The sequence below is a fragment of the Trachymyrmex septentrionalis genome, unplaced genomic scaffold (assembly GCF_001594115.1).
Source record: "Trachymyrmex septentrionalis isolate Tsep2-gDNA-1 unplaced genomic scaffold, Tsep1.0 scaffold196, whole genome shotgun sequence".
NCBI classification, from domain to species: Eukaryota; Metazoa; Arthropoda; class Insecta; order Hymenoptera; family Formicidae; genus Trachymyrmex; species Trachymyrmex septentrionalis.
This window is the reverse complement of record NW_017305135.1, coordinates 1,070,307-1,090,587: the sequence shown is the minus strand read 5'-3', so window position 1 is coordinate 1,090,587 and position 20,281 is coordinate 1,070,307. Positions and strand designations below refer to the sequence as shown.

The 20,281-nt window shown below is 34.6% G+C and overlaps 2 protein-coding genes and 3 non-coding genes across 8 annotated transcripts; 3 read left to right on the top strand and 2 right to left on the bottom strand.

The window, feature by feature from the left end:
* Positions 1-648: 648 nt before the first annotated feature.
* Positions 649-6,219, top strand: LOC108747234 (cell death specification protein 2). Its single transcript, XM_018484593.1, has 4 exons — positions 649-763; positions 4,352-4,579; positions 4,904-5,082; positions 5,762-6,219. The coding sequence occupies exons 1-4, from the start codon at positions 655-657 to the stop codon at positions 5,960-5,962; spliced, it is 717 nt and encodes a 238-aa protein (XP_018340095.1). The 5' UTR covers positions 649-654; the 3' UTR covers positions 5,963-6,219.
* Positions 2,483-2,554, top strand: Trnah-gug. The gene has a single exon. It is a non-coding gene; the product is annotated as a tRNA-His (tRNA).
* Positions 4,122-4,194, bottom strand: Trnar-ccu. Its single transcript has one exon. It is a non-coding gene; the product is annotated as a tRNA-Arg (tRNA).
* Positions 4,715-4,787, top strand: Trnam-cau. The gene has a single exon. It is a non-coding gene; the product is annotated as a tRNA-Met (tRNA).
* Positions 6,220-7,005: 786 nt separating the features above from the next.
* On the bottom strand, positions 7,006-18,329 carry LOC108747233. 4 transcript variants are annotated; one of them, XM_018484589.1, is made up of 18 exons: positions 17,853-18,329; positions 16,929-17,128; positions 16,675-16,845; positions 16,454-16,590; positions 16,171-16,352; positions 15,959-16,089; positions 15,730-15,849; positions 15,349-15,648; positions 15,168-15,264; positions 14,807-14,879; positions 14,475-14,732; positions 14,204-14,380; positions 13,922-14,071; positions 13,696-13,832; positions 13,264-13,605; positions 11,481-13,179; positions 10,168-10,947; positions 7,006-8,195 (listed from the first exon to the last, which is right to left on the bottom strand). In XM_018484589.1, exons 1-18 carry the CDS (start codon positions 18,135-18,137, stop codon positions 7,957-7,959), a joined length of 5,478 nt encoding a protein of 1,825 aa, XP_018340091.1. In that variant the 5' UTR covers positions 18,138-18,329; the 3' UTR covers positions 7,006-7,956. The 4 variants fall into 4 exon arrangements, with proteins under 4 accessions (XP_018340091.1, XP_018340093.1, XP_018340092.1 ...); XM_018484591.1 differs by having other exon boundaries at positions 13,922-14,041; XM_018484590.1 differs by having other exon boundaries at positions 15,180-15,264.
* Between the last annotated feature and the right edge of the window lie 1,952 nt (positions 18,330-20,281).

The following is a 20,281-nucleotide window of genomic DNA, read 5'->3' as shown; positions in this document are numbered from 1 at the left end:
TCTTTGCGGAATCGTAATCTTCGAACTTCCAATGACTTCGATTAATTCGCAATATGATCGTTTTGCTCGAGACATGACGTGTGATTCATAAACACCGGGGGAAGATATAAAGAAAATGCCGATTTTCAAATCGTAATGACAAGATTATTCAACATCTTTATCATCATGTGAAATGCGTGAATAGTGAAAAAAAAAAAAATCAGATTACAACATCAAAGAAATTCTGCATTCAACGAAGAGTTTAATATATAAAACATTGGATTTAAATCTTTCTATTTTGACATTATTTAACATCTTCATATTTTTGTAACTTTGTATGCGTAAAAAGCGCGCGTAAGAAGTGAAGTATGTCATAAGACACAACAAGAAAATAAGTACATGTTTTTGAGAAAAGATTTTTGCACCGTAATCAAGCATGGTTCATTGAAAGGAACCTTTCGCTTCCACGAAAGATGTAATCGTCGGCAACTGCGGCATAAGTTATGTCTAAAGGGACTCTTAAAGTTTGACTGATTTTTTTTAAAGACCGTTCACTTATGTACCAACTTAGATATCGTAACGCTTATATTCCTCTCGACAATTGAGAGTAAATTGTTGGACAATCGGAGAGATGTGTAAAATCCACCTCGCGCATTGAGAGATACTTTTCGAGAAATGAGTTCGCACTCTCATGCGAGGACATTGTGCACCGGAAACGCAATCTCTGGCGCATTTTCGGCGCTCCATCTCCTGCGGAGTTACAGCCTGTTTGCTCCGAACTCAGGTGCGTAAGTCCTAAAGTTATAATGTAGGAAAACCAGGTGAACACCAATTTCCAAAATGCGCAGTCATTCAAAGTAATAATGATATTTGTGATCAATCAGGAATTGATCTCGGATTTTATAAGCCAAATTTTATTGTCTCCAATTTTATAAGTCAAATTTTACAAGATAATATGAAACTATTAAAAATTAGGCATTAAAATCAGAAACTTGTCTAAATCATATTCAATTGTCATTAAGCGCAATATTACGCCTGGTGTTCTCACATCATGCGTGAAGTTTCCTTAATTATAATCAATGAAAAAAAAATGGAGAAATATGTTTCGAAAACTGTTACACATTGGCTGCGTTCAGCAAAATGTTAACTGTTGAAAATTTTCTTTGCTGAGATAGGACTATTTTTCTATAGAGGAATAGTTCTATCTCAGCAAAATAGACATTCTGCTGAACGTGGCCAATTTTCATCGTGGATTTTTCAGTTGTTCTAGAACACTCTGAAATTAAACATTTCTTTTATATTCTTTTATCTTTGAAAAAGTGTTCGGGATGTTTTTTACTTTCTATTTACGAAAGATCGTAATATTTATAAACTGACAAATCTTCGTTATTACTTTATCCTGATATTTCAAAAATTTCCCGCGTAGATACACTAAGAGAAAAATGTACGAAATCTTAATAAATATCTGTTTAAACACCACACACCGCATACACACAGAATGCTAATTGAATATTTATGAAACGTAAACACATATTTATTTAGTACGGGATCATTAATTTAATTTAATTATTATTATTTTTTATTTAGCAAATATTTATTTACAAATAAATTTAATAATATTATATCAGTATTATTTAAACAATTATTTATTAAAATTTAGTACATCTGTTAGTGTAAGATAAAAATTTTATTTTTAATAAAAATGTCTCACTTTTATGCTAATTTATTTTATAATGTGGCGAATTATGTTGCCCATGATCCTCGGGGTCAACATGCGATATGTTGAATGCGTATACATATATTCACGATTTGAGACAATAGCAGCATTTAAACTTTCTTTTATATAGAATTATCGTATTAAAGCAAATCGTTCTCCTTCGGATCCTTCTCAAAATAGACATTTAACTGTTGCAATTGCAATATTCAGATTAATAATTGTACAACATCTAATCGGAGCCCAAATATTTAAGCATATTCAACCGCCAGGAATAATGAGAAAGCGAGATAAACAAGAGCGATAGAGACAGTTGAGGAAAATATTTGGATACGAGGAAAAGGATTGCGAAGTTTGAACGGCTGAGCAAAAACGTGTCGCGAAAAGAAAATTAGCTCGAGGAGCTTGCGAGACGTGCTGTAATCGCCTACAAATAATAAAACAGGCATACGAACACGGAACGAAATCTCTAATTTGCTCGCTTATTCGATACACATATCACTAAAATAAAAAATTAATAAAAGTTTTGCAACTTTACATATTGTTAAATTACGTGTTAAATTTCAACTTTGCATATTATACATTATATTTTTCTTTGTACTTCATATTTTTACGTCAAAATGTTTTATATTAAATAAATATAGAGATACTTTAAATATGTCGTTTAAATATTGTTAAATATATCCTTTATTTATCGCTTCCTGGCTTCCGTTATGCACAAATAAGCAAGTTGACCGATATCTCAATTGATCTTCGATATTTTCCAACCTTCTCTCAATTCCTCCAGTAGCCGTGATCGTCTAGTGGTTAGGACCCTACGTTGTGGCCGTAGTAACCCAGGTTCGAATCCTGGTCACGGCAATGTGAAAAACATTGTCACGGTGGAGGCTTTTTTTTACACAAATTTTGTTTCTTATATTTTTTATTAATATCCATATCTATTAAAACAGTATATGTTAATATAAATAGCCTTATTATAATATTAAATTTAACAATTTTTCGGAATAAAATAAATTCAACATCAACACTTATCAAACAATTTGTTACGGAATTCGTACAGACTGTCAAAAATGATTATAATTTAAAATTAGATTTTAATATTAATTATAATTTAATTTTATTTAATTATTATAAATTATTATAATTTTTATTAAATTATGATAATTTTTTTAATAATCATCAATCTCATAATTTATATGACAAGCAGTTATTATTCATTATTTTATATATGCAAAAAAAAATATCAGAAATAATTATAATTTAATTTAAATTAATAATAAAAATGTTTCTAAACTATTATTACACAATGATAATTTTTTAAATATCCGTTAGTCTCATAGTTCATGTCACAAACAATACTATTATTTACTTATTTGCATCGCTCTGTTAAAAAAAAATAATGGGGAACGAATCGTTCGCCTCGTTAAATCTGTTTGACTTTTGCGAGCACATGTTCTCGTTACGAACGGTGTTTTCTTTTCTATAATTGTAACTGCCGCTTGAATAGTTAATGCCCGAAGAAATTTTACGGTTTGACTTAAACTACTCCGCGGCAATTCGCGCGGACGCTAACGTTTGCACAGTTTCGCACGAACCAACGAGTCGTTGCATTATCATCACGACATTTCGGGACCCCAATATTTCATCGTCGGTAGCATGCACGTAGCGCGCGATAACCGGACGAGGTAAAAGTTTCAGCTCTGCTCTGGCAAAGTATCCAAGTGTAAATAAATCTTGCATCGATCAAGCGACCGAACAAACTGCGTTTCACATGCAGCTAATTAATCGTGCAGAAGAGAGAGAGAGAGAGAGAGAGAGAGAGAGAAAGAGGCGAGTGTTTGTTACAGTTTAATAACCTACTCGTACATTACGAATAACTAATTTGTACAAAAAGTTTTAAATTAAATAAGAAATTAATGAGGTGTTACGTTATGTAAGAAAAGATATGTATAATATTTGTTTCATTGTATTTTTTAATAAAATTAAATAATAATATTATAAGAATCTCTGAAGAATAGTCACTTCTGTCTTGATTTTTCCACAGTCTTCCTTCGTGTCAACGATACGTACAATATTATACATATATTAAGGCTGCAGTACAAACTTTTACATAACGTTGCGTAACGCCTAAGATACAGAACATAAAAGAATCAATCATATAATACATAAATCATAAAATAAAGGACTCTGATTAATGATTGATTTTCTGATATCTTGTATCTTATGCGTTATGCAGTATTATGCAAAAATCTGTGCTGCGATCTTCATGGTTTCTATACAAAAATTGACCAACCACAGTCGAATATAAAAAGAACGATCGACTATTGATCGATGAATTTTTTACGACTTAAGACTTTTAAAGCTTAGGTAATGGCTTTTATTGTGCGAAAGTCCATTATATTAAAAGGAATAAAAAAAAACATAAATGTACCCCTGGTGGGACTCGAACCCACAATCCCCGGTTTAGGAGACCGATGCCTTATCCATTAGGCCACAGGGGCGGTCGGTGGAAATGTTTCTAAACCACATAAACCTGTCCGTCCAATAATTTAATATTTCCTTTTTTTAATTTTATAAATACAAGATTGAGAAAATGTAATCGATCGAACACATAGTATCTTTGAATTAAATCGATAAAATTACCATTTTTATTAGCAGATCTGTGCAGATACGAGGCATATCCGTCTCGAGACTACAGCTTCGTCGAGCCGGATATTCTATCGAGTTCTGTGCCGACGGATTCCTCGTCCTCGCCGTTAACGTCTCCACCGTTATCAGCGACGTTCTCGCTCCCAGGAACTCTACTTCAACCACCCTTTCTAACAGCAATGCCACCTTTAATGCAATCCCTGAGCGTGCCTCAAACCCTCTCGACTTCCTCCACAGGTAAACTGGAATTTCTCCGATTTTCATTTTTTAAAGTTTAATTTTTCTTATATGCAATCTTTCGATCGCACTTTCAATACTATTTGTATGAAGGCGCTGTATACTTAAGCATTGATTGATACGCCACGAATAAGTGCCTCGGTAGCGCAGTAGGCAGCGCGTAAGTCTCATAATCTTAAGGTCGTGAGTTCGATCCTCACCCGGGGCATATTTTTTTTTCTTTTTTTTTTCCTTTTATACAAATGCACTAATCGCATTACGTTTCTCGATAACATACGAAAAAAATAATACATATATATATTTTATTATCGATGGCCAAAACAGGTGCTATGAGCCGTCACTTCGTCACTACAAATGGCATAGCCGCTCTCCATAGAAGACCTCGAAGCGAGAAGAAACCAATCCCGGACGATCAGAAGGATGAGAAATATTACGAGAGACGTAAACGAAATAATCAGGCGGCGAAAAAATCACGAGATGCCCGCAAAATCAGGGAAGACCATGTAAGAACGCACAATCGGTTTTGAGACTCGACGTTTCAATCTAACTGTGATTATAATACGTATATAATATTCTATCGACGGAAATGTTCGCGTTACAATTTCGAGCTACGTAATTCAAATCTTCCTTTTCATAAGTCGCGAACAAAAACAAAATATAATGATATAATTAACTGTTAACTGATTAATAAAATACTTGACAATTAAATAATCAGCGATTCTTTTATTCCTAAAATTTCGCGATACAGCGCACGATGTAAATTAAATTCAACGCTGACAAGAAGCAGAGCATCAATAATCAACATAACATTAAGATGACGTCATCGAAATGGCTTTAAAATGGTTAATGCCAATATCTCTCTCTATTAATGTAGTTTAATTTTAATCTTGTTAATTCAACTAAATCTTTATCTTTTTCCAATGTCCATTTCTACTACTGCAGATAAACTTTAATCTTGGTTTAACTTACTTTTTATTTTTTTTTTTTTAAATTTTAAGAATTAGAAAAGGATATAGAGTAAATTAAATTGAGATTAAAATTAATCTACATTGGTATATAGAAACTAGCATAAAAATCACTTTTCAATTAATTACGATTCATTTTAATGTCATTTATTTGATGTTATCGTAACTTATGTTGTTCTGCTTGGAGGTTTTAATTCGTGTATCAATATTTTCGCAGATTGCATTAAGGGCGACGATGTTGGAGCACGAGAATGCAATCTTAAAGGCGCAGATAGTGACTCTTCGAGAGGAGGCACAATCGTTGCGGCACATGTTGATCAAGCAACATACCCCAGCGATACAATCGATCGAACGATCGCTTTCGTCGATGACACCTGTGACGCTCTCTCCTCCGCACACTGCAAGCTTAGATTGTTAATTCCTGGAGATTTTTTCGAAAAGCGTGTACGAATATGCTTAAATATAGGAAACTCAAATCCATGCAATTTACACAGATAACTTCTACAGCAAAAAAATGGCACAAAAATTATAGCAACACTGCTGCATGTTGCAGAGATTTTATAGCGATATTGCTGTAAATTCTGTGCTATATGGGAAAAAATACGCGCGAAAATAATCTTTATTACATCTTTATTCGTAACGACCGATTTTTATAAAGTAAAACAATTCGGAAAATATCCCGTATTGTTAAATATATTTCTCTTTCTCTGTGTTATGCAAATAACAGAAGAATCCGAAGAGATTTAATTCAGAGATTTTATTATTTATTATTGTTGGAATTATAATCAATTTTAAGTGTAATTATATATAATTGTTGCTTAAATGCTAATAAACAGAGATGATTCAAGATATATAAACGGAAACTAATGTGTTTGTTATACAAATTAATCGTCCCAAAAGTCAATTATTAATATCTCACGAAAAAAGAGCAATTCTCCATGAAATTGATGTCGATTACTCGATTAGAAAAATTCACTATTGAGACATCTAGCGGCATACCGCTAAAAAATAAAACACTTTAAAATTTGTAACCAACAATCGGTATATATCCTTAAAAGATAACTATGAAGAAATTATAATTCGTTTTACATATACTTAAAAAAAAAAACATTGAAATTACATTTTAAAAATAAGATGGAAAAATATTTAAATAAGGTATATCTATGATATGTGTGTGCATTTTTGCAAAGTAGATACGCTGTTCGTGAAATTTTTTTCAAAGTGCCTCATTTAATTACAACGTTCCAATTAATTCTAATTCAAATTCTTTCTGTATAAACTATTTTACTTTTTTTTTTATTTTTTTTTTTTTAGAAAAAAATTACCGAGACAATAAGGACATGATAAATAATGTGTGGCAATGATTTATAATTTATATATATGTATGTATACATAATACATATACATATATACATATACGCATGTGCACACGTACACATGTATATGTTAATATTGATTCATTTTTTCGTAGTATGTGTGTGTGTGTGTGTGTGTGTATATAGGGAATTTATATACACTAAAAAGAATTAGATTGTCTCGCCCCACATGCCTATCTTATTTACCGTATAAAAAGTACTTTAATTACAATACAATAAGAAACATTGCGACGTACATTTGTTGAATTATGTATATATAAACCTTCTCGGTGTGCGTCCCTATGCTAATTTAACTATTTATACGAATACAGGCTACTCCTACAAGGAGAATGTAAATACAGAGACACATAAAGATGATACATAGATGTTCTAAGTAGATAGAAACGCGCAACTATTTTTATTTAAAGAAAAAAAAACAGAAAAAAGGAAGAGAGAACAATGAATACGTCCATCTATCTATTATCACGCACATCTACGTGTGTATTCGCGTCGAGTGACGCAAATTCTCTAATTTTCACCGATGCGAGACTTTGCAAAGCTGCAAACACAGCGTGTATCTTCTCGTGACACTTTTTAACGACACTGTCGCGTTTAACTTTACAATCGTACTTATTCCTAAAGTGTCGGCGAGATCAAATTTTTACAAATGCCGTTGACCTCGTCTAGAACGATGCTTTTAACGACATCTCGCGAAAGAAACTTATCGTTTCGTCGCAAAAGAAACTAATATCTTTAATTACAATTAACGATATACATATACAATGACACCATCTGGTCGTTATACGACCATGCCGTCGTCGTTCAGAGTTCCTACTCCGTTCCTTCACTCTAATACGCTAACATTTAAATATTCGTCTACGAAGGCATTACATACTTGTTTTTTTTTTTTGTAAAAACCCAGAATCGATGACGACAACAATGTCGACAAAGACACGAATCGTTCGCAATGCAATTGCGTTCTAGACCGCGCGTCGATTCATTGAAAATGGCAGTAATCATGGATGGTAACGCAGGATTATTCAAATCATTATACAAATCAATTGGCCGCTATTACAGCGGCCGCCGCCGCTGACGACGACGACGTTGACGAGGATGACGACGAGGACGACGATGATTTTTTCTTCAGCACGATGTCCTTGATATTGAGATTGACCTTCTCCTTGTGTAATGGCGGTACTGATTGCAGACAGAATCGCTTGAAGGCCTCCAGCTCGCGCTCATCATCGTCCATCTCCTCGTCGTTTTCGAGGTCTATATCTTTGGGCGTGAATACCTCTGTAAAAGACACGCTCTAAATACTGGATACACCAACAGCCCGCCTGCGAGTGCGACAATAATTGGCAAAATCTGCTGTGCATTACTTCTCTTTCTCTTATCTACTGTGTGGGTAGAAGTATAAAGAGATGAGAAAAAAGGGCAACAACAATGTCAACGTGTGTTTAACGTGGATATCGTCCAGACAATGTCGAGGCACTCGTCACGCACATTCGTGGAGCAACATAAAATCAATGAAATAACCATGTCGAATTTGCAAACACTTCTCGATGACGACAACCCACGTGAGCAACAATACTCTATTAGAATTGTTATGCTTCATTACCAGTACAATTGTTAATATTCGTTTTATTTTTCCTAACTTTCATCATCGTTGATAAGATATTACTCAAAAATGTTTTTAAAAAACTGTCCCGACAGTTCGTCTTTGACTTCTCTTTTCTTATAAGACAGTGAAATAACTTTAACATAATATTATACAGAAAGAAAAAAAGAAGAAAAAGAAATAAAGGAAAGATAATGAGTGTGACTACCCATACTTGTGCAACATTTTAGGAAACGTCTAATCCGATAAAGGGGAAAAGAGAGTATAACATTGAAAAAAAGTAGCTCGCTCTTTTATTTAATATTACCAGTAGATTTAAAAAACATATACTATATCACATTCGTGTATCTATCATCACAATAAGACGACCCCTATATTGTCAATATAAATCTAGTCGAGTAATTTGTCCATTAATTTTCGTCGGTCGATCGCGTTTAAAACTGAGACTAAAAAAGATATAATAAAAATATCATATATAATTTTATACCAGTATCTTTCAATTTTATCTATTTATATATATATATTTATATACATATTATATATATATAAAATAAAATATATACATATAAATATAGAATATAAATGTATATATGTAATATAAATATATATATTTTATAATACATTTTGTTATATCAGTTTATACGATAAGACTGACTCAATATAAATATCAATACAATGTATGTACTAATATATAGATAATTTTTCAGTGTAATACGTTATTATTATATATATTATATAATACTGATATAATATAATTCTATGCTGTCAGATCCAATAAGCTGTAGTAAATTCTCTCTATCATATTAATAAAAAAAATAATATTTGAATAAATTCGGAACTTTTCGATTATTACATATTCTAATCCAGTATAATTACAAGTTTCTAATTGCAGTTTTATCAAAATAAAAATGCGATACCAATACACAGTATTACCGCTGACACTATTTTCGGAATTCAATTCCTGATTTAAAATAATCTTGTATCGTGTATGAATTTTCTCCCGTCCCCTATCTTTATACATTCGTTCATCTTTATTGTATTTGCACGGCGTCTTTATTGAGACGGCACTGCCTCACGTTCTGCGTTCAAATGGGAAAGAAAATAAAGATTGCAAAAATTCGCGTCTACATCCAGACACAATTAACTACTCTTTAAAAAAAGAGCAAAGTGATTTGGTGGATTGTTGAAATGAATCTTGTGGATCTGAAAAAAATTAAAGAAAGAAGATCATTGACCATTTTCCTCCTTTTTTTCCTATAGTGATTTCCTCAAGAAATCAACTCTCGATTTATATCTTCCTCTCCTTTTCATTTTCTTTTCCTTCATTCGCAAATACTTGATATCTCAAAAATCTTTTGACCTAGCAGACGACATAGTATCCTAACGTGAGGGCAGTGCTCTCTCTTGACGGCACGAAGTAAAAGAAACAAAATCGTTTATAGTGCGATGAACCTACAAGCGTCCAAAGGAGATACGTATGGGTAGTTTCCTTCATAAAAGAAACGAGGATCTAGCCGCTGCGAAACAACCCGGGGAGGATACGTGCTGTGTAATGTATTTGTGTAATGTATAACGTGTGTTAAAGAAAACAAACAAAATGAAAGAAGCAGATTTACATGTTAAAGTCTGATTATTGTTGTTTCTCACCAACGAGGTCCAAGTCATCTCCGCACTGTCCCGTGCCGCTTCCGCGTTTTTTCTTTTTCTTGCTCTTGCCACTGCTTCCGCCGCCATTGACCGAAGTAGCGTTTATCGCCACCTCTTTCACCGTCGTATACTTCGCTGATGCCTGTCGCGCGTCCTCCATACTCGTTGCCTCGGGTCTCACCTTCGTCAGGGTGACGCTGGTACCCTTGAGATTGATACCGTTCTCTGGTATCGGTTGGCCATTTGTCATCTGACTAATCTGGATATTAGCGAGCTCGGACAAGGATGACGTGCAATCTGACTGCGCGCTCAATCGACTGCGCAATTCCGCCAGGCTCGATGATATGACACCGTTGCCGTGTTTCACGCTCAGCTGACCGCAATCATTCGTCGTTCTACCCGCCGATGACGACGATAGATCGCCTTTGACTATGTAATCCGGCTTAGGTGGTGACGTCAAGCCCGCATTGATCGCCTGTTGGAGAGCCGGACTTCGAATAGTCACCATACCGTTCTCCGAAACTTTAATGATTGCAGCTTGCTGTGTCGGTGGCACTTTCATTGGTCCAAACGATGGGTTCCTGATAGTCACCATGTTAGATCCGGGATTGTGCAGTATCCTCGCCGGTTCGTCGATCATGTGATCATTCACGAACGCGTCGTTGTTTTGCACCGGCGACGAAACTGCCGTATTGCCCGAATTGGCCGCCGAATTCTTATTTTTCTTCTTCTTCTTTTTACCGGTAGTAGTATTTTGAGGCTGCGAATCTTTCGATGAATCTATATAGAGAAAATAAAAAATTAAATTTGTATAAAATATTGATAAAAATAACATAAACCTTGAAAATATAAAATAATGTAAACATTGACTAAAAGACAAACATTTTATATATTGGGAGAAAAAACATTTAGAGAATTTATAATCTTTAAAGATCCTTCCAATGATTGTTAATAAATAATATTTTAATTGTTTAAAGAATTCCATTAGCTCTTCATAAAGCAAGAACGTGGTTGTTTTTATTGTACAAGTTGCCTGCAAAATAGAATAAAAGCTTTAATCAATTTTAAAAAATCATGCAATTATAATAAAAAGATCTAATTACAATTGTATTTATTTTCAAAAATAATTGCATGAATAAAAAATATATATTAATAAATTTACTTTCCTGAATTGAAGACTTTAATATACTAAAAATTAAATATCGCATATTAAAACAAAAACTATTAAATTCTCTTATCCACAGCAAAACATTAAATTCGTAAATCAATCTTGCATATGCTTCTGTCATTTATCTACACTAATTACAGCTTACCTTTCTCGTTGGCTTTCGGTAACAGATCTTGTTTGAGCTTGCCCGTGTCCACCACTATGACATTTCCACCACCCTGCGGACTCGCGTAACTCGACTGAACACCGCTCATCGGCGCGGCGATGATGGTAGTTTGCTTAGGCGGATTCACTGGTTTTGGCAAAGGAGCCGTTTTGATTGGAAGCGGTTTTGGCGGAGCATCGACCTTTGTAATTGTGATGCCCGGTGGTAACTTAAGATTTTCGATGTTGATTTTGGAATTTGGCCCAATGTCTTTAAACTGGCTACTAAGCGATGGCGAATTAACTCGTTCGGAACACGTATTTTGGACCTCCGTGGGTACATGTTGCTTATTTATGGGAATTTGATTCGTTTTATTTACATTATTTTTTTGAGAATCACTCTTATTTGATACGTTCTTATTATTCGCATTATTATTATTAATTTTATTGCTCTTATTGGTGTTCGACTGCAGATTTTTATCTTGCTGTTGTTGTTTCTTTACTTTTTTACTAATCATGGATTCGTTTATAACCTGATTCTGCTGCTGTTTCTGCGACACTGGCGTCTGAGGTGGAGTACTCGCTTTATTCTGCTTTTTGTTGCTAGCGTTTTGTTGATTCTTACTTTTATTTACCATATTTTGTTGCTGCAATACATTTTCCTTGTTCTCTGTATTTTTTTTATCTTTCTTCGATTTGGAATTTTTGCCTTCATTGATATTTTGCTGTTGAACTTTCTTCTCGTCTGCCTGTTTACTATTTTTCGATTTCTCATTATTTACCTGTTGCTTCAAATTCTTACCATCGTTGGCTTTAATTTGAGTCTGTTGCTTCGAATTATTCGATTGCTGTAATTTATTTCCCTGTTGTAAGGGATTATTGTTGTTAGTCGCCTTGACTTTTTTCTTTTTTCCGTTGTTACTTTGACTTTGTTCTTGTTCCGACTTGTGAGAAAGTTCTTTAGTCTGTCCATTCACCAACGTAAATAGAACTTTATCCTCAGCTGGAGTTTGGCCTTTTAGAGTGATCGTGACTGTAGGTTCAGCGCTATTCGAATTTATCTCCCTCCTAATAGTAACTATTTGTGGTTGAGATTCTGTATGTGTCGTATTTTCAGTTTCTTTTACCTTCGCTTCTTCCAGTTTCTTCATTTCCTTCTTCAATTTTTTCCTTTCCTTCTTCGTCAATTTTTTGTCGAGTAAATCGACGTCCGATAACTTATTGACATTATTATTCGAATTGTTTTTTGTAACATTATTAATACTTGCTGATAGCTTGCTGCCTTTATTGCTATCAACTTTCGCATTACTCTTATTCCCTTGGGTAGAATTCGTATTTCGTACTTCACACTTTTCTGTACTATTAATACTCTTATTTTTTGCGTTTGAATTTGCAGACACTGTCTTTGTCTTGTTACTCAAATTAATAATACTATTACTACCGCAGTTATTACTACTATTGCTACAAACTTCTTGCTTATCCTTTTTTCTATTGTTTAATGGTTTTATCGTAGATAAAGATACTGATGACGACGTTGGCAAAATGGAAACTTCAGGTAAATTACACTGAGGCAATAATCTTTGAGGTACAGGTTTTTGAGGATCGACAACGGTAATCGTCACCTCCGGTGTCTTTTTCTGTAATTCTATTAACTTTTGTCTCTCTGCTTCTTGTCTGTCCTTTTTCAATTTTTCTTCAAGCTGTCAAAAGAGAATTAACATTAGTTAACATTATATAAAATTATATACGGAATATAGCACAGTATAATTCGTTCTTAAACAAACCTTTCGTTGTTTCTGCCTCGCTTTCTTTTCAGCCTTCTTGTTGTCTTTCTTTCCGCTTTGATTACCTTCGATAAACTCTAACAACTCCTCTAAATCTCGCTGATCTCGTTGATCATACTGAGTCGTGGACGTCGTCGAAATTGGAGTATTTGATCTGAGAATCGAATTTGTCACGGTTTTCGATTCGGAGTTAGCGTTAGGAATCGACGATTCCGATGGACTTTTCTGCGGACTACATCCAGCCGCAACAGTCTTACACTTTTTCGCTTTTTTCTTCGTCAGAAGTTGTCGTAGTCGTTCCCGCATTTCCTTATAATTTCGACTCACTGGCGCAACCGATGGCTAGAAATAATAAATACACTTATCAATAATCACTACTCTCCAAAACGAATAAACGTCTCTCCACGTGATTTTTTTAAATATCTAACTCACCATTCCGTGACCGAAGACTTCACAGTAGCAACAGTCGCAATGTCTCAAATTAGCATCTCTCTGTGCGGAACTACTCGTAGAACACGAGTCTCCCTGACTGCTCCCTGAATCCGAACAGTCACCGTCTCCTGAACTCACTGAAACAAATACAAGATTAAAATGTAACGCCCAAATGAGAAATGTAGCTTTAACAGATATACACAATATATATCCGTTGTTTACTAACAATCGTTACATGACATTCTCTTGATATGCTCGACGTTGGCTTGCTTGTGACACGCATGCGGTGTATGATTAAGTGGACGAAGTCTAGGGTGGGAACACGGACCTGTGTTTTTCGTCAGATCTGGAAGCAGTCCGTGCGAATGAGTGTTACCTATGATTGCGTGAAGAAAAGATGTACATGTACGAAGGTGTACATGTAATGAATATGGCAAAGACGTGGAAAAGAGATTGACGACGACATGACGAAGATATAACGGAGGAATTACTCGCTATTTATACCTACCCTGATGCATGGTGTGATTGTGAGTTTGTGTTGTAGAATGCCTCATTTGAGTTTGAGCGGGTTGTGTGGCAGCAGTCTTTACAACAGGTTTCTCATTTGGTTCTGGATTAGTCTTTACGATAGAAGTCGGTGATGTAGCTTTGGGACGACCATTCGCTACGACCGTTTCAGGTATGGCTGTTTTCAAAAACATTATATCATTTACTAAATTATAAGTGCATTAGCTAAATAATAAGTGAAAATCCAATAAAAAATCTTTTACATCACTTACATTTAGGCAAGCAAGGACATATATCCCACTTGCGTCTTGAATTCAACAGACAAGGACAGGGCGGACTTTCTAAAATTTCCTTTTTCCTTTCCGTTATTTCTTGCGCGTGTTGATAAACACACAGACAAGGTTCCGACTCGGGCGTCTTTGAGATATACTTGTGCAAAGTATCACGCACGCTCAATTCTTTCTTCTTTTTATCCTCGTCATTTAAATTATCTATTTTCTTTTTAATTTGCGCACATCTCTTCGGCATTTCTAAAAATGCATGTAATTATTTTTTTATTTCTCTGAGACATCTCTGTCATTATTAATTTATTTTATTTGCTCACCTAGAAATCCATTACTAAGAGATGAAAGAGAATTTATCTCGTCCCTCTCGGCATTTTCGTCTTTATACGTATCCTATAAAAAAATTATTAGTATAAATTACTTTCGAGAAATTTTACACAAAGTATAATCATAAAGTTATACATTACAATAATTTTTATTTGATTTAAAAGTTTTCCAACTCGTATTAGAAGTACTAAATTAGAAGTATTAAATAGATAATATATTTTTACTTTAGTAAAAACTACTAATTTACTTTTATTTTAATATATTTACAAAAAGAGTATTAAAGAATTAAAAACACAAAAAGATGAAACAATAATCGTTAATAAATTAATGTATGATTTGAAATAATTTTTTTACCGTATGACTTACTCCAATTTCATTGCACGTATAACATTCGCATTCTTTTCTATTCTCAAGCCCATTCTCCATATCGCCGGAATCGTCATTATGAGTTCTGAAAGTCAGAATTATTGATATCTACGATCACACAAATAAATAAAAATCGAAGTATAACTCTTTACATATCTATATGACATACCTTACTGATCTGATGGCATATTGCGCTAACTGACACGTTGCACGTGTGTAATCGTAGCAATTAGAATCGCCTTGTCCAGCGGCGTCTACTTCGGTGGCAGTTAATGCCCCGGCTATATCCGCTAATTTTTGATGTTGAGCTTTATTCCAATCATCTAACAATATTTGAACAATCTCTATGCTAGATGGCATAGCTATAGAATCTGAGCTAAAGTCTAATACTGGACTTAAAGGTGGACTATCGCTTCCAGATGTATGTGCAATGAGCGATGAAAATTGTCCATGGATCTCTTGCATTTCACTAAAAAATTTGTTGCAATAGATTAGTGAAAATCATCGGGAAAGAAATTTGTTAGTTTTTTTGTATGTATGCACATCTTACTTTCCGATATCAGATGTTTTGTTTAACATACTGCGCTCCATAAATTTACGTGTTGCTGTGAACAATTCCCAAGCTTCTCTAATTTGTCTAAGTCTTGTCATACGAACGGCTTGTTCTGCACTAAAACCACATTTTGTTTAAACAATTCTATTTGTTGATCTTTTATTATCCAATTCTATCGAGATGTGAGGAAATAATGACGTAAATAGTATAATGTTCTTCAACTTACTTATATTTATCCATCCATGGCTCTGTCTCAGGCCATAAATTACCGATTCTCGTCATTTCGTCATCGAAAGATAAATACCTATGAACGAGAGCTTGATATTTGGAGCCTTTCAACGGTAGAAGTTTTCTCAACTAAAAATGCAAATGTGCATGTTTAGCTTTACTAAGTCGCAAACGCCACGGATGTTTCTTCAGTAAAATAGAATATTTTACCTGGCCAATAAACGTAGGTAAATTGTTTTGCACTAAAGCGTCATTATACACATAAATCTGATATAACTTTTTGATAAAGCAGTCCCACGTCAAATTGAAGTTGAGGCACTTTTTTAATGGTTTTACTAATTCAGAAATTATAATCGCTGTCGATACGAGAGCATCATAATCATTCAAGAGACCTGTATTGTGAGAAATCCAGATAAATTTTACATCCACATCATGATAGATATTTTGAAATTTATTTTACAAAACAATTTAGTTTACAAAAAGTAGTACTAACCAGTAAGAAAAATTTCAGCTAAATTCACGCTACGATCGTGTAGAAGAGCAAACAAACGAATTTTTACTTCTATCACAAACTCTTGCGCTTGGCTCACTAATCTCATGAAAAGTTGATGAGAATCTCTTTTACATAATCTATAATAAAAGAAACTGTTACATAACAGTTCGTGTAACAATAATAAAATTTGCAAAAAATTTTAATATGTAAAAGTTTCTTACTGAATAACAGTATTGTGCATATCGTTAGTGAATTTGCCACGATGAGATTGTGGAGAATTATATGTATGAGTTTCTAAAGCAACGTTAAAGTCAGTACGTATGTACTGCCGTAATTCTGTCCATAGATTTTGAAAGTTCATAGCCTTTTGTAGCTCCTCCCTAAACATGTCTCTGCACATACACAAAATACTTTCAATTAATGTCACATTCTTGCTTCTCTTACTCCTTCTTGAGATTCTGATTGGTGACTTTACCGTTTAGCTTTGTAATCAGCTGTATTATCACAAGAGCACGACTCTTTCCCGAGACGTGACTGACTATCCATAGCTGTTGCAGAGGAGTACAGCTTGGCGAGCGCATCAGTGCTCACTAAAGACGACTTACGACGATCTTCATCAGCCGCTCTTGCACCTCTGATAAACGCGTCAATCACACGCTGATCAGTCGTCCCGCACTATATAAATAAAGTATTTAATGGAGTAAACTTATTTATGCAATATAATCTGTATCCGCAAGAAAGCAGTGTGAAAGCTGACCATTTAATTAGTAAAATCAATCAAGATTCTTGTTAACAGTATAAATGAAAAAATTACTATTATTAAGAATTCTTAATCTAAAGATATTAGGCCTCTCTATCTATGTCTATTCATGTCAGAAGTATATGCCAAGGATGTATTATTATATATAGTATATTGTTGTAAAAACAATTTAATAATATGAAATATTTATTGTTACATAAACAAGACACTTTGTTATTATTATAATTTTATTTTGTCAGCTATGTCATTTAAATTTCTTTCAAACAGTACTAATTGATATAAATAAATACATTATTCAGAGCCTGCTAAGACATTAATTCCAGAATAACTGACAAGAAAATAACATAACATAAACATTTATATTTCCGTGTGAATAATATATCACTTACGTACATGTATAATATTAAAATTATATCAATAGATAGCATATTAAATTTTTGAAAAGGAAAATTTTCACAGCTGACTGAGTCTGCAATAAAATTTTTTACTTCAAAAAGGTAACAGTTCTCTTTTGATAGAGATTTCAGGTTACAACGCGCGAGCGCGTCGGTCTTTAAATTATAAAGATGATTTTATTGAAATTAAATCGCTCGACCACATTCGGTTCGCGCAAAGAACGTCAGAACGAGGACGACGTACCCCAGTGGGATCATAGTCCGCGACCGCGGGGAACACGCGGGCGTCCCCATTCTCGTGGTCGCTCGGCGTGTCCATGTCCCGGCACGTCCAGGCGGAATCAGTGCAGCTGTCGACGGCGATGACGTCGTCACAGTGCCGTTTCATCACCGTCGCTGTCGTACCGCCGTCGTCATCACCCATCGCTTCGGCTATGTCCCTTTGCCCAGTGATGGTGGCGATGGTGGTGGTGGCGGTGGTAGTGGTGCTCTTTTCGAGTCGACCGTCCTCTCCGTCGCTGCCACTCATGATAGTGCCGCTACGCCCGTTTCGGTGTCACACGACGCACCGTATTCCAGGCAACGGCCACAGAATTGATGCGAAACTGTATCACGGCCTTTACCCGGAACCGCGTAAACACCACAGCTCACGCATTCGGACTTGTTCGAACGCACGGAGGTTCGAAGAGGTACAGACTCGACACTTGCAACCCCTATCAATATGGCGTCTCGCGTGCGTGCGACCAGCAACGACCAGTCCAGTCCGCGCAACCGCGCATCGACCGACATAGTGGCGCAACACCACGGAGCGCTTTAAACATATACGTTCGCTCCGCTATTATTATCAGTTGATGATACAGCAAATCGCTTCTGTACTCTATCTATATTTTTCCTTTTCTCGTGATTCTCAATTAGGGTCGCGGCATACAAAAAAATTTAAGCAGCGTAAAGAAATCAACGTGTTGGATTAGCTGCCGCTGCTTACATAGGGTGCGTTCCGATATTCACTGCCAGTGCTGAAAATCTATAGCGCATGTAACGTATACTGTATAGTTTCTAGCACTGGCAGTGAATATCGGAACGCACCCATAGTCAGCAACGTACAAATTATATATTAATACAATTAACATACCTACATGTACAAATATACAAACGCAAATCATTATATATACAAATATATAAATAATATATACATGTATATATTATGTATATTGTATTATATACAATATACACATTTATATTGTATATAATTGTATATTATATACAAATTGTATTAATTTATTATATTTTGTATTATTTAACATTTTTCCATTTGTTGTTTGGAACGAAAAAAAATTTGAACGTAAACAATACGAAGCATATTTATCCAAAATGCGAATGTAAAAAAATAATCTATAAATATTTATATCTCAAAGGTTACGTGAAAATAATTACGGATAAAATATTCTCGTTTCCTGTGTGCATTATACCGTCAGCTCGATAATACAGTGGAGCTCATTCTTTTTTTTTTTCCTTCCGTTTTTTTCCTCTCGCGCATAGAATTGCGAGTTATACAATAATTATCGACATTTTGATACAACGCGCGCGAACGAGTTCAATGTGCAATGGCAAGCAATCAAATCTGTATTTGTATAATATTTATTCAATAACATTGAACTTAGCTAGGAAGACTCTATGTAAAAATTTCGTTAATAATGATAAAAATTAATTATTCAAAAGAAAGAAATCGCATAAATATCATCCCAGACAACACATTGAGACATAAGATGTCTTTGAGACATCTTTTAGACGCCAAAGACTTATGTCTCTCTTTTGGATACCTTGGGTTGTCTGGGATAATTATATCGAATGTACGAGCGAAAGTAAGTAAGCGAAAGTGATCAGAAAAGATAATTGATGTTAAATAAAAAAACGTGTTTATATTTTATATTTTATAATATTTAAAAGAAGAAATTGCGAAGAGCATAAATCGATCCGGTGCTCCATGTATCTCGACGTGGCGTAAAAACGAGCGAAGAAACAAGCTTGTAATTAAAAATAGGCCTGGTTTCTCTCAAGGTTAGCCAGCGTTTTTCGCTCCGTCGGAGTTATTTCTCTTGAGCAATAAACGGATCGATCGTAACCGTCGTCCTCTCATTGGGCGCGTTCAAGCCGACAAAACGGCTAATAGGCATACTTGCCGAACGAACGAGCATGATTGGTTCTTACTTGTGGATCCAACCAATGATGTTTAATTGCTCGACGACCTTAGCTGCCTTACCAACTTGAATTCGCCTATTGTGCGAAATTTATAGTCATCACACGCACAAATATTTTAATCGTAAGGCCGTAAGCAAAACGGTCAATCAAAAATTTTAAAACGTAAGATCGCAATTTTGATTGTGATTGATCGATTTGACCTTGAGACCTTACGATTACGACTATAATTTTTATACATGTAATGGCCTTTATGCATCGCACTGCAAATGGCAGCCATGAACAGAGTATCCCGTCGCAAAAATAGATGTATTCAGCGGATTTGTGTATTCTTCTAGATCATACATTTGATTGGATAATTCTAGAAAAATACATCAATATGCTCATTCAATTGTTAAGTCTGCCAAACGCAGTCAATGATTGTTTTCAATAGACTCAATAATTGTTACGGATATATATTATATATGTATATATATA

Coding starts and splice junctions, on each gene's coding strand:
- LOC108747233 (XM_018484589.1), bottom strand. CDS start 18,137: ATGAGTGGCAGCGACGGAGAGGACGGTCGACTCGAAAAGAGCACCACT. Junction 16,591..16,674: donor ATGCACAATACTGTTATTCA/GTAAGAAACTTT, acceptor CTTTTATTATAG/ATTATGTAAAAGAGATTCTC. Junction 8,196..10,167: donor AGATGACTTGGACCTCGTTG/GTGAGAAACAAC, acceptor TGTCTTTTACAG/AGGTATTCACGCCCAAAGAT.
- LOC108747234 (XM_018484593.1), top strand. CDS start 655: ATGAGTTCGCACTCTCATGCGAGGACATTGTGCACCGGAAACGCAATC. Junction 4,580..4,903: donor CCTCTCGACTTCCTCCACAG/GTAAACTGGAAT, acceptor TGGCCAAAACAG/GTGCTATGAGCCGTCACTTC. Junction 5,083..5,761: donor GCAAAATCAGGGAAGACCAT/GTAAGAACGCAC, acceptor ATATTTTCGCAG/ATTGCATTAAGGGCGACGAT.